Source organism: Girardinichthys multiradiatus, chromosome 24, assembly GCF_021462225.1.
Source record: "Girardinichthys multiradiatus isolate DD_20200921_A chromosome 24, DD_fGirMul_XY1, whole genome shotgun sequence".
Classification (NCBI taxonomy): domain Eukaryota; kingdom Metazoa; phylum Chordata; class Actinopteri; order Cyprinodontiformes; family Goodeidae; genus Girardinichthys; species Girardinichthys multiradiatus.
In genome coordinates, this window is record NC_061816.1 from 25,949,063 (window position 1) to 25,960,583 (window position 11,521).

Consider the following 11,521-nt stretch of genomic DNA (forward strand, 5'->3'; position numbering starts at 1 on the left):
GTGGCAGATGGCCGCTCACACTGAGCCTGGTTCTGCTGGAGGTTTCTTCCTGTTAAAAGGGAGTTTTTCCTCTCCACTGTCGCTACATGCATGCTCAGTATGAGGGATTGCTGCAAAGTCAACACCAGTGACTGTCCACTGTCACTACATGCTCATCCAGGAGGAGTGAATGCTGCAAGTCACTGACTGGATGCAATCTGCTGGGTTTCCTTAGATAGAAAAACATTTTATCCAATTTGAATAAAAAGCCAACTCCGACTGCACTGTTCAATGGTTAGGATTAATTGGAATGTATGTACCTGACTGTTGTGAAGTGCCTTGAGATGACATGTGTTGTGAATTGGCGCTATATAAATAAAACTGAATTGAATTGAACTGAATGTGTAGTTTCCAGTGGTGACCCGTTTATGGAATAACGGTTAACTTTCTGCTCTAGTTACAGGAAAAACAGAATCACAGTGCTGACATGTTTCATTAGGATTATTTTGATTCATCACTTCCATCATACAGGGTTGTGGTATCACAGCTGGAATTACTTGTAACAAAGGCCTGGGACCATACATACAACACAATCTCTTTTAGTCATGTTAGCTGCTTGTTCTACCATCAATAACCAGTTATTATTTGTTCCTGATACTCCAGTAATAACCTGGAACCAATCATCTGCGGTTGAGTTTCCTGGCATAATTTTTACTCTCGTCGCTGTGGTCTTAGGGGAGAGAGTTGTTTCAGTTTTTACTTCACAAACAAAAAGGTCAAAGTTTGGGTCTGACCCTGAAACCCAGACCCACAGGAGAAAACCCCAACATTTTCCTCCTGATGGAGGATAGTCGGGAGGAAATAGAGTTATGCGTGAGGTTAATTGTTACTTGGATTGCATTATCACCTTTATGGAGTCTGAACTTCTTTTGATGACTAGCATAGTCAGTGGTCCCCCAATTTGGGGTCCAATTGTTTCCTTTATCAGCTACCATCGTGGACCATGAGGTGTCTCTTCTGTCATTAGTTAAGTACCATAATCCTGTCCTTTCCTTCCTCGTTTGGTCAAGCTAATGAGTGGGATCCGCACCACAGCTATGGTATTAGATTTCACGCACACTTGAATGCCATAGGTATAAGAATTAAGTTCAGTACACATAGTTGGGTTATCTTGCCCTCCTCAGTTTAGCGCTACTCGTTTAGTATGACTAATAGCAGGTGTTGTTATATTTTGATTTATATTGACTGGTTTCCAGAGGTACCAGTAAAATAATAAAGTCAATATGAGGAAAAATATAAATACCCAGCAACGGACTGCATCATTAAAGCCCCCTAGGGAACTCCCGTCCCTTTGCCCTACGTCCGATTGACGCGCTAGGGAACCCAAACAGCAGACTTCCCATTTTTTTTTCCTGCTCCCCGTAAAGACCTTCGGGCTCCGTGCGGCCAAATTTCAAAGTTTTCGAGGTGTGGCCCACTACCGAAAACCGCCACCAGAGGGAGCAAGGAGCGTATCCCAAATGGCCCGAATGTTCCCAAACAGCCCGGAGGCAAATGTAACCCAAACGGCCGGCAGTTTCTCAGACGTAGTCGTCTGGCAAACGGCCCGGGACAAGGTTAGGGAGTGAGCTGGGACTTTTGCCCTACGTTTATTAGTGCAATCTGCGCTGTTTACACGTCTCCCCCATTCCCTTTTAAACGCTGCGCATGTAGAACTGCTCACATAATGAATATCTTATTGATCCAACATAATTCACACATATTTAACGCACTTTAGGCTTTTTTAAGCTTTTAAAAGCCTGCAGTTATGTTTCTGAGCCGTTTCATGGAACTTTTTTAATGCAATCAGATCTACTTTCTACGCGTAGTAGTGCGCCAGCCCCTTGGGGGCGAGGTTTTTTTGCCAGTTCTATTTTTAGAAACTGAGAGGACCTTTAAATTTCGTGCAGTCGCCATTTCACAGCATTTGGACCGTGACTACAACATTAAACAAGTCTAGCATGTACGTGCAAAGGGAAGACTTTTTAGAAGAGCTGCCAAAACAGAAACCTTTTTACTGCGTCCTGTGGATGCAAGTACATGCTAATCTGCTGTTTTTCAGTTGTTGTTTTGCCTAAAACCGTCGAAGTGCTGCGAGTGAATAACTCTGAGCTACTATCTTGCCTAAATGGATTGAATAGACGTTTTTGCTGTGTAAAGTTGCCTTGACACGAAGTTTTTTTTATCATTAATACTGTTTAAATGAAATTAATTAAAACAGGTTTATGAACATTTAAAGGGAGCTGAAAAAGGTTTATAAACATTTAGACACTTAAGAAATAAAGTAATTATAGTTTACCTATGCAAGCGTGACAAACATAGGCAGATTAATGCTACTTTAGTAACCACAGTGCGAAATTGTGAGGAATTTGACATTTAAATAAAGGTTTGGTGTCATTGTAATGTTTTAATACCATGTTATAGTAGCTGTGCTTGAATTTTATCATACCTTTAAATGCTTTCATGAATTTAATCAGTGTAGACTGCATGATTTGAGTTATCACTGACATTTATGAGCTTTACTATTCCTCATTTGCTTCTCTCCAAACAGTTCAACATGACCCTGACAAAATCATCTGGTTTGTGCCTCATGTTCAAACGTACATATGTAGCAATGTCCCACCACCTCAAGCGCTCCCATAGGGTGACGAACCTGCAGGAGAGGGAAATCTTGCTCAAGCAGGCCTCTGGAAGAGTAAATATTAGGAATATACCATGTCCTGTGTCCGGCTGCACCTACAATAAGGGCAGGTGTGACAAACACCTGCGTACAGGCCATCCAGAGCTGACGGACACAATAAGGACAACCTACATTGATGTGGCGAAAGAGAAGACAAAGCGGCTGCTCATGGAGCTGAGGGCAACGAACCCGGTTCCTCCAATGGCTTCTGCCCTTGATCTGGGGAGCGAGGATGAGGAAGGGGCTGATGTCGGATCCCCTCACGCAGCCCCCAGCTTCGACTGTGGCGGCTGCCGCTCTTTAGCATTGGAGAACGAGGTTCTCAAAAACGAGCTGGCCAAGCTTCGGTCCAGCTACAAGGCTCTCCACAAGCGCCTCAGGCGGGTATTAAAGGGGAAGGGCTTGGTGAGAATATTATTATTTTTATTTTATTTTAGGTGAAACACACTATGAAGATTTATGACATGCAGAATGAGGTTTTCAAGCTTTGATTTCTGCTAACTATGAAGGTTTTCTCCTTCCTTTCAGCTAAAGAGAAGATGACATTTAACATTAAAAGAGCTCTGAACAACATGACATAATATTTTGAATGCAAAACGATTATCTGTGATTATGTGTTTCTAGTCTGCCTCAGATGTTGCTGGGGTATCAGAGGAGGAGGAGGAGGAGGACGCTGGGCCCTCATCCTCAGGTTTAACATTAACATCCCAGGCAGTGTCCCCAGCTTCATCTAAGCCTGCAGGGTCTCAGTCTTCCTCCCAGGCGGAAGGAGAGCATGTTGCACAGTTGGTTGAGATTTGGTTAATTTCACCCGCTTTAAACGCTGTGCATCTAGAGCTTCTCAAGTAATTAACAACTCATTGATCCACCATAAATCACGCACTTTTAACCACACTTTATGCTTTTTTAAACTTTTAAAAGCCTGCCGTTATGTTTCTGAGCCGTTTCATGGAGTTTTTATTTTTAATTGAATGGGATCTACTTTCTGCACAAACTACGCATCTAAGTTCGCGGGGCTCATTGGGGTCGGGGCTTGTATTTTCAGGAAACATTTCGTGGAGTCGCCATTTTAGAGAGCATTCGAACCGTGACTGACCAAACAGTTGTTTGCGTGTGCCTGCAAGAAGAGCAGATTTTGAACGAGCTTTTAAAACAACACGTTTGCTATCGTTTCCAGTGGATGTAAGTACATTCTAATTTGCTGTTTTTCAGTTGTTTTTGCTTAAAATCGTCGAAGTGCTGCGAGCGAATGACTACACACTGATTGTTGTTTAAGACTCTGAATCTGTCTGATTACAATGAATTGACGTCTGTTTGCTGTGTAAAGTTGCCTTGATGCAACGTTTTATTTGTTAGAAATGCTTTGTGACTCACATACACTGTCCCCCCGTTTTGTTTTCTATTTTGTTCTGTTTAGACCATGTCTGAGAAGAGGGAGGTCAAGTGCCCCATGTGCAACTGCACATACTTGAACATTGCCCGGCACTTCAAGGCGGCTCACAGATGCGCAAATTTAAAAGAGAGGTCCATCTTGGTGAAGTGGGCAACAGGACATATCAATATTCGTTCCTGCCCATGTCCTGTGCTGGGCTGTAAGTACAACCCTGGCCACCACCTGGATAGACACATTACAAACACACACAGTGAGCTGTCTGACACCCACAAAGAGGAGATGCTGGCCCGTGCCAGGACGGTCCAGGCAAGGCTCCTGCTGGGGGAGCTGCGCGCGTCAATGAGCACTCCAGCCATGGTCTCAGACTTTGACAAGAGGGAGCTGGAAGACCTGTACGCGCCGGCTGGACAGGTGGTGGAGCAGCAGCAGCCTAGTTCCACTCGAGACCCGGTGTGCTGCAGTGCTGCCTGCGCAGAACATTTGAAAAGGTCATCAATTAATTATCATTATTAATTCATCTTCAAGAGAGGAAATAATAGAGAAATGCAGCTTAAAGTGATTGTGATTTTCATATCAGCTACAAATCTGAGCTGGACACCATGGCAAAGATCAGGGTGGACCTGGAGTCTAGGTTGGAGCAGCAGCAGCAGACGATAACCACTTTAAAAAGATTTGTGGCCAGTCTTAGGAGGCAGCACGCTCCCACTGCTCAAAAGGTAGGCTTGGCTTGTTATTTGAGGGGGGGTTTTCTGAGTGGGGGGGAAGGGTCATGTAACTGACGTAGTACGTGTGTTTGTGTGTGACAGGTTAAGAGAAAGAGGACTGAGGTGGAGGAGGCATCCACCAGCTGCCAATTGGAGCCGCAGTCCGGTGGAGAAACACAGGTGAGAACGTCATCGTTGAGGCACTGGTTTCTGGAGAGGTGGACCATTCTGTGAGTGGATGAGAGATCCACAGTGAATACATTTTAAAGTACACCTCTTTGTCTCTCTCTCTCTCAGGTCACTGAAGAGCAGGAGACCACCACCTCAGCTGCACCATCCAACCTCCCCACCCCGAAGGAGGTGATCCAGATCCCTGGAGCGAAAGAGCAGATTGTGTTGCCAACTCATGCGATAGGAGCAGAGGAGGAAAAAGAGACTGCGGGCCCAGCATCCTTCTCTTGGTCAGCTGGAACAGGAAAGGGCAACTTGATGAGGCGCATAATCCTGCCAGAATCTATGGGTGAGTCAGGGGTTTCTGCCCCATGTGCAAACGTACATATGTAGCAATGTCCCACCACCTCAAGCGCTCCCATAGGGTGACGAACCTGCAGGAGAGGGAAATCTTGCTTAAGCAGGCCTCTGGAAGAGTAAATATTAGGAATATACCATGTCCTGTGTCCGGCTGCACCTACAATAAGGGCAGGTGTGACAAACACCTGCGTACAGGCCATCCAGAGCTGACGGACACAATAAGGACAACCTACATTGATGTGGCGAAAGAGAAGAAGACAAAGCAGCTGCTCATGGAGCTGAGGGCAACGAACCCGGTTCCTCCAATGGCTTCTGCCCTTGATCTGGGGAGCGAGGATGAGGAAGGGGCTGATGTCGGGTCCCCTTACGCAGCCCCCAGCTTCGACTGTGGCGGCTGCCGCTCTTTAGCATTGGAGAACGAGGTTCTCAAAAACGAGCTGGCCAAGCTTCGGTCCAGCTCCAAAGCTCTCCACAAGCGCCTCAGGAGGGTATTAAAGGGGAAGGGCTTGGTGAGAATATTATTATTATTTTTTATTTTAGGTGAAACACACTATGAAGATTTATGACATGCAGAATGAGGTTTTCAAGCTTTGATTTCTGCTAACTATGAAGGTTTTCTCCTTCCTTTCAGCTAAAGAGAAGATGACATTTAACATTAAAAGAGCTCTGAACAACATGACATAATATTTTGAATGCAAAACGATTATCTGTGATTATGTGTTTCTAGTCTGCCTCAGATGTTGCTGGGGTATCAGAGGATGAGGAGGAGGGGGACGCTGGGCCCTCATCCTCAGGTTTATCATTAACATCCCAGGCAGTGTCCCCAGCTTCATCTAAGTCTGCAGGGGCTCAGTCTTCCTCCCATGCCATGTCCCGAGCTACCACCAAGGCTGCAGGGGCTCAGTCTTCCTCCCAGGCGGACCTGCCCAACAGATTTTTGACTTTCCCCAAATCTATCGGTAATTAATTAGGTATATCAAATGTTCACAATAAAATATATTTCTGTGCTTGTCAAGTTTAATACACACAAACATCTCTCAACAGAGCAGTACATTGGGGTATATCAACGTTTTTTGGAGGGAGCTTGCCCCTCCAAAAAACAAATTGAAAATTCCTTCTCCTGGGTGTCCAGGGTGAGGGCATTTTTAAATTACATGGCCCTGGGGAACTCAGAGGTGAACAGCTGGCTGTTCTTGAGTGATACGCTGAAGATCCAAAAGTAAGGAGCTCTTTGCTATTCAGCATTTTACACACTTGCAACAAAAGCAGAGATAAACTCATTTATATGTTTTTTTGTGTGTGTTTGTTTTGTTTTTTCAGCTGGACCGCACAACTTCTGAAGGCTGGGAAGAAAATAACAACGGTTATGTTTTACTTGAGGAATGTTTATCAGTTCCTTCAGTATTTCAAAGATACTCCACCCCAACGTAGCCGTATGTCCAAGTCACAAGTGATTGGTTCCATTCGCATGGTGCGCTCCTGCATGAGGCACATGCAAGCGAAGGTAACCCTTCATCAGATCAGTGTGAAGTCAGCCAAAGAGAAGCGGGCCATCTCCCAGGAGGTCCTTGCCGCCTACAGGCAGCAGGCGAGGGAAAAAATCCCACAGCTTCTGGGTGAGAATCAGTCATTTTTTTTACCCTTAAATAGTTAGCAGGTTCAAACCATTGATGGATGGACAATAGGTTTTTCTAATGTTCTTGCAAAAAACACATTCTCTGTCCCTCAGACAAGATGAAAGATGACCTGAGCCTGCAGCTGCGCTACAGGTTCTATGGCTACTTCAGCGCCTTTGTGAACTCCATCTATGGTCACAGGACTGGTGTTCTCACCAACATGACCATCCAAGAGGTCAACGAGGCGAGGAAGAACTCGGGCCCGGATGCTTCGGGTTGTGTAATCAATGTGAGTAATATGGTGCCAGATGAAAAATACACTCGTTTTATTTATTGTGTATGATGTTTCACTACTGATTAATTGTCATTGTTTTTCTTGCAGATTGCCGGGCCCAAGACCAACAAGGCCTTTGGCTATGCCCAGATTTATCTGGACTCCACAGAGTTCAGTTGGCTGGAAAGGTGGATTGAGCTGCAGGCACAGCTCAATCCAAAATCGAACCTGGTCTTCATCAGTGGCTCAAAAACACCGGCCAAGAACATGGTGAAGTACCTGCAGCTGGTGTGGACAGAAATGGGGCTTCCAGGAAGGCCGACATTTACTGCAGTTGCCACACATGTGAGTTGCACTGCACCATTATATCTTCTTGCTCTGACTTGCAGACAAGGTGCAGAGTAGAATCGTTCCTTGAAATATTCAGAATAATGTAAAAATAATTACGTTATGTGTGCTTCTTTGTCCCTCTCTCATCCCTTTTTCCCTCAGGCCAATAACTTCCACTGTCCGGAAATTCGGAGCAGGCTGTCCGCCGTGATGTTCCACGACACGGCCACTGCTGACAAATTTTATGTTAGTCACCTCAACATGGAGCAGTCGCTTGAGGTTAGGCGGCTATTTGAGGAAGACACACACGGTGCCTCTGCTCCTGGGCCGTCTTCGACCTCACTCCCTGAACCCAGGGTGCCCGCCAGGCCGACGTCCGACAAACGCAAGAGGCATGTTTCCGTCTCGGAATCCACCAGCAGTGAGGAGAAGGCGGAGGTTCCGTATCAGGAAAGTGGATCCTCTGCGCTGGAGGAAGAGATGGAAGAAATCAATCGTGCCAAGAGGCGGCTGGCCAAGAAGCGAGGAGGTGATGGCAAGGAGGAAGAGGATGACGAGGATGATGAGCAGGAGCAGGGGGAGAAGGACCAGCAGGAGGAGGATGAGGAGGATCAGCAGCAGCAGGAGGAGGAGCAGCAAGAGGAGGATCTGAAGGTAAGGGATTTTCTCTGACATTCTACAAGGCCACCTCTCGGGCAAGAAGAACTCTTTTGAGAGCTGAGAAAAGGAGGAACAATCCCTTGTTTTAATAGTAGCGATATTGCACTTTGTAAATATATATATATATATTTTTTATATATATTTATAGAGTTTTTGTAGGATCTCTGCTCCTCCCCTTCTGGTTGGTTCTGGCAACTCATTGTCTGCAGCTGCAACGCATTCTCCTAATGAGCTCATGGGCTTCTTAAGGTAGCTGCTGATACATACCTTTGCTGGAACATAACCTCAGTTATGTGGACTCCTGTCTGTCTGTCTGCCAACATCTGGTAATACTCCCTCCTAAGGACTGCACTGTAAATATTCTCATCACCAGTACTCTCTCTCTCTCCTTGGATTCCTGGGTTTACCTCCTCCTCCTCTGGCTTCTGGACAACTCCAGCTCAAGATTCCTTAAACAAAGTCTACAGTAGAAATAAACCTCATTTACCGTCTTATCCTGTGTGCTGAGTCTGTTTCATCCTCTGGTTTTGTTCTACTTCAACTATCTAAGCAATTCATGATAGTTTTAATATCTTGTTGATTTGTGTGTGTTCTTTTAACAGTTGTATTTTAAGGTGATTTTTGATTACGCAGATATTGCACATTGTAAATAGTTTTTATATATTCATATAGTTTTAATATCTTGTTCATTTTTGTGTGTTGTTACAACAGTTGTATTTTATGGTCATGTTTCAATAAAAAATAAAACTACACCTTCTCAGCTATCTTTTTGTGTCATACACATAATGGTGTTAGAAAAAAAAAAAAAAAAAACAGAACAGGGCATTTGATCCTTTCTTGATGATTTGGCCCATTCTGCCCTATTGACTTTTAAATTCAACTTTCCCTAAGGTTAATGTGTGCCAAGTGTCCCAAAACACTAATTGTGGGCATTTGATGAAATTAACCAAATCTCAACCAACTGTGCAACACGTGTTGAAAACAACATACTCTCAACATGAGTTTTGGGACATTTGGCATACATTAACATTATGGAAGGTGTCAGGCAAAAGTCCACCCATGGTTCCTAATGCTCCATTGACTTTTGACTTACACTTTCCCCAATGAGAATGTATGCCAAGTGTCCCATTTTGGACAGTGACACTTGTGACCTGAATTGAGCGATTGCTTTTTGAAAAAATCAAACACTTTCCATGGACCGATCAGTTTGATTTTTGGACAGGTTTCCTTGTACGACGTGCCGAATCATATTCTTTTAACCCCTCGCTTCTACCTGGCTTCTAAGAGGAGTTTGGATTAGAAGAGGTGTTGAAAGGCGTGCTCAAGACCAGTGAGAAAGTGGAAGTTTTCATCAATTTTTATGCACTTTTCATGATGGTGGAACTCACGGTTATGAAAGTAGAACGTGCTGAAGTCGGGACATTTGGGTATAAGTTCCCATTCATTTTCAGAAACACAATTTCCCATTGAAATGTAGGCCAACGGTCCGGGCCGTCGCTCCCTTCCCGTACGTGCTGCGGAGCCGGGACCAAGTCAGAACAAGGTCTCCCGCTCCCCAGATCGACATATTAAGAAACCAGACCTCCAGCAGAAACAATTCAGTTGCCTCAGGATCAAATTTTGCTCAGGAGGCTGTTGGGTGCTTTGTTCCTAACACCATAGTTGCTGGCAAATCTGAGACATCCAATTAACTCCCACATAGCAAATAGGGGTGATTTGACACAGTAATTTCATAGTAGAGACCCACACCGGAATGCACTGCGAAAATGGTGTCCGCAGGATGTTGGCCCAAAAGAGTTTAGATTTTTTAGGCTAAAAACTAGATTCATGTGTTGTGTTTGTAGATGGCTCAGCATCTAAAGATGAATATGGAAAGAATAGAGTTGGTTATGCAGTAACAACCATCGATAGGATAATAGAAGCTAAATCTCTACCCAATACATGCTCAGCCCAAACAGTAGAATTATATGCTGTAGTAAGAGCATGTGAATTACATGAGGGACAAATACTTACTATATACACAGACAGCCAATACGTTTTCGGATCAGTACATCACCATGCTAAGATTTGGCAAAATAGAGGTTTTAAAACATCATCAGGGACAGAACTAACTCATTTCAACCTATTAAAGAGAAAATGTCAGATCTGCTATTTATAGACACAGACGTGCTGAAAGACGCCCAACAGTCAGCAACCAAGACAGAAATAAAGGCCTGGCTAAAGAGAGGAGCACAGAAAAAAGATGACATCTATCAGATAGAAGATAAACCAATCCTCCCAAAAATGTATACAACACAGCGGCTACAGTGACACATTGGGAAGACCCACGTGTCAAAGGGGGGAATATGTCACATCTGGTAAAGCATTAATGCTACACTATAAATTTTTCTGACTATGCAAATAATTTTTGCAGATCATGCATAATTTGTTGCAAACACGGGGGAAGAAATATTGCCTAGTTGTAATAGATGAACCTAGTGACACATTTCTTCCCCACATATGGTATCCCACAGATTATAAGGTCAGATAATGGAACTCATTTTGTAAATAAATTAATAGAACTAAGTTCTAATGCATTAGGGTTTCAGTTAAAGATTAAGGAAAACAATGGAAGAAACAGGGAGGCCATGGCCCGGATTCCTATCCCTGGTTAATTATGGATGAGAATAACTCCAAATCAAACTGGTTTTACTCCATTTGCCACCTACTGTACATCATTGTATAACTCCACCCACTATATTCTGAGTCTGAGATCACGTGACACCAAGTCGCTGATGTAAATTCGTATTCTCAAAGAAATAGTACATGGCAGACCGTTTTCTCTGCCCTCTGACATGAATGAAATAGAGAAAGCACAACAGGAAACTTCATTAGCTGAGTGGATGAATAAAATGTTGCAGACAAAAGAAGAACAAATGTCCAGTGGTCTGCCGATAATCTCTGCTCCTATCCCACAGAATGAGGCCTGGAGACCTGGTCCTGATTAAGACACTCCACCGGAAGAATTGGAGCACTCCTTGGTGGAAAGGGCCGTTTCAAGTACTCCTGACAACGCCCACAGCTCTGAAAATAGCAGAGAGGCCTTCCTGGATCCATAAAAGCCACTGTAAGCCAGTTTTGCCGTTACAGGAGCCAAACCAACCGACGGGGTAGCAGAGGAAGTCCGGGTTCAAAGGAGTTGGAGGACCCATATGGCCCAGCGTCTCAAACCGGTGAAGAAAACAGCTGATCTGCGCCCAATTATAAAATGGCTCTCTGTAACATGTGGACAGGACTGATAAGCCTGAGTTTAATTCTGGTAGCAGGACTCTTTCT

At 44.3% G+C, this 11,521-nt stretch overlaps 2 protein-coding genes across 2 annotated transcripts; both read left to right on the forward strand.

Annotated features, from left to right (window-relative positions):
• The first annotated feature begins 3,718 nt into the window (after window positions 1-3,718).
• On the forward strand, window positions 3,719-6,980 carry LOC124861216. Its single transcript, XM_047354745.1, has 8 exons — window positions 3,719-4,579; window positions 4,669-4,807; window positions 4,898-4,975; window positions 5,093-5,315; window positions 5,360-5,835; window positions 6,054-6,285; window positions 6,371-6,545; window positions 6,647-6,980. Exons 1-8 carry the CDS (start codon window positions 4,119-4,121, stop codon window positions 6,978-6,980), a joined length of 2,118 nt encoding a protein of 705 aa, XP_047210701.1. The 5' UTR covers window positions 3,719-4,118.
• A 129-nt stretch (window positions 6,981-7,109) lies between these two features.
• Window positions 7,110-8,367, forward strand: LOC124861229 (X-linked retinitis pigmentosa GTPase regulator-interacting protein 1-like). Its single transcript, XM_047354766.1, has 3 exons — window positions 7,110-7,231; window positions 7,325-7,561; window positions 7,709-8,367. Exons 1-3 carry the CDS (start codon window positions 7,163-7,165, stop codon window positions 8,216-8,218), a joined length of 816 nt encoding a protein of 271 aa, XP_047210722.1. The 5' UTR covers window positions 7,110-7,162; the 3' UTR covers window positions 8,219-8,367.
• Window positions 8,368-11,521: the final 3,154 nt, after the last annotated feature.

Excerpts from the sequence above, each read along its gene's own strand:
- LOC124861216 (XM_047354745.1), top strand. The coding sequence starts at position 4,119 with ATGTCTGAGAAGAGGGAGGTCAAGTGCCCCATGTGCAACTGCACATAC. Across the intron at positions 5,316-5,359 it reads AATCCTGCCAGAATCTATGG|CAATGTCCCACCACCTCAAG; the intron begins GTGAGTCAGGGG and ends GTACATATGTAG. Across the intron at positions 5,836-6,053 it reads TATTAAAGGGGAAGGGCTTG|TCTGCCTCAGATGTTGCTGG; the intron begins GTGAGAATATTA and ends ATGTGTTTCTAG.
- LOC124861229 (XM_047354766.1), top strand. The coding sequence starts at position 7,163 with ATGACCATCCAAGAGGTCAACGAGGCGAGGAAGAACTCGGGCCCGGAT. Across the intron at positions 7,232-7,324 it reads CTTCGGGTTGTGTAATCAAT|ATTGCCGGGCCCAAGACCAA; the intron begins GTGAGTAATATG and ends TTTTTCTTGCAG. Across the intron at positions 7,562-7,708 it reads TTACTGCAGTTGCCACACAT|GCCAATAACTTCCACTGTCC; the intron begins GTGAGTTGCACT and ends TTTTTCCCTCAG.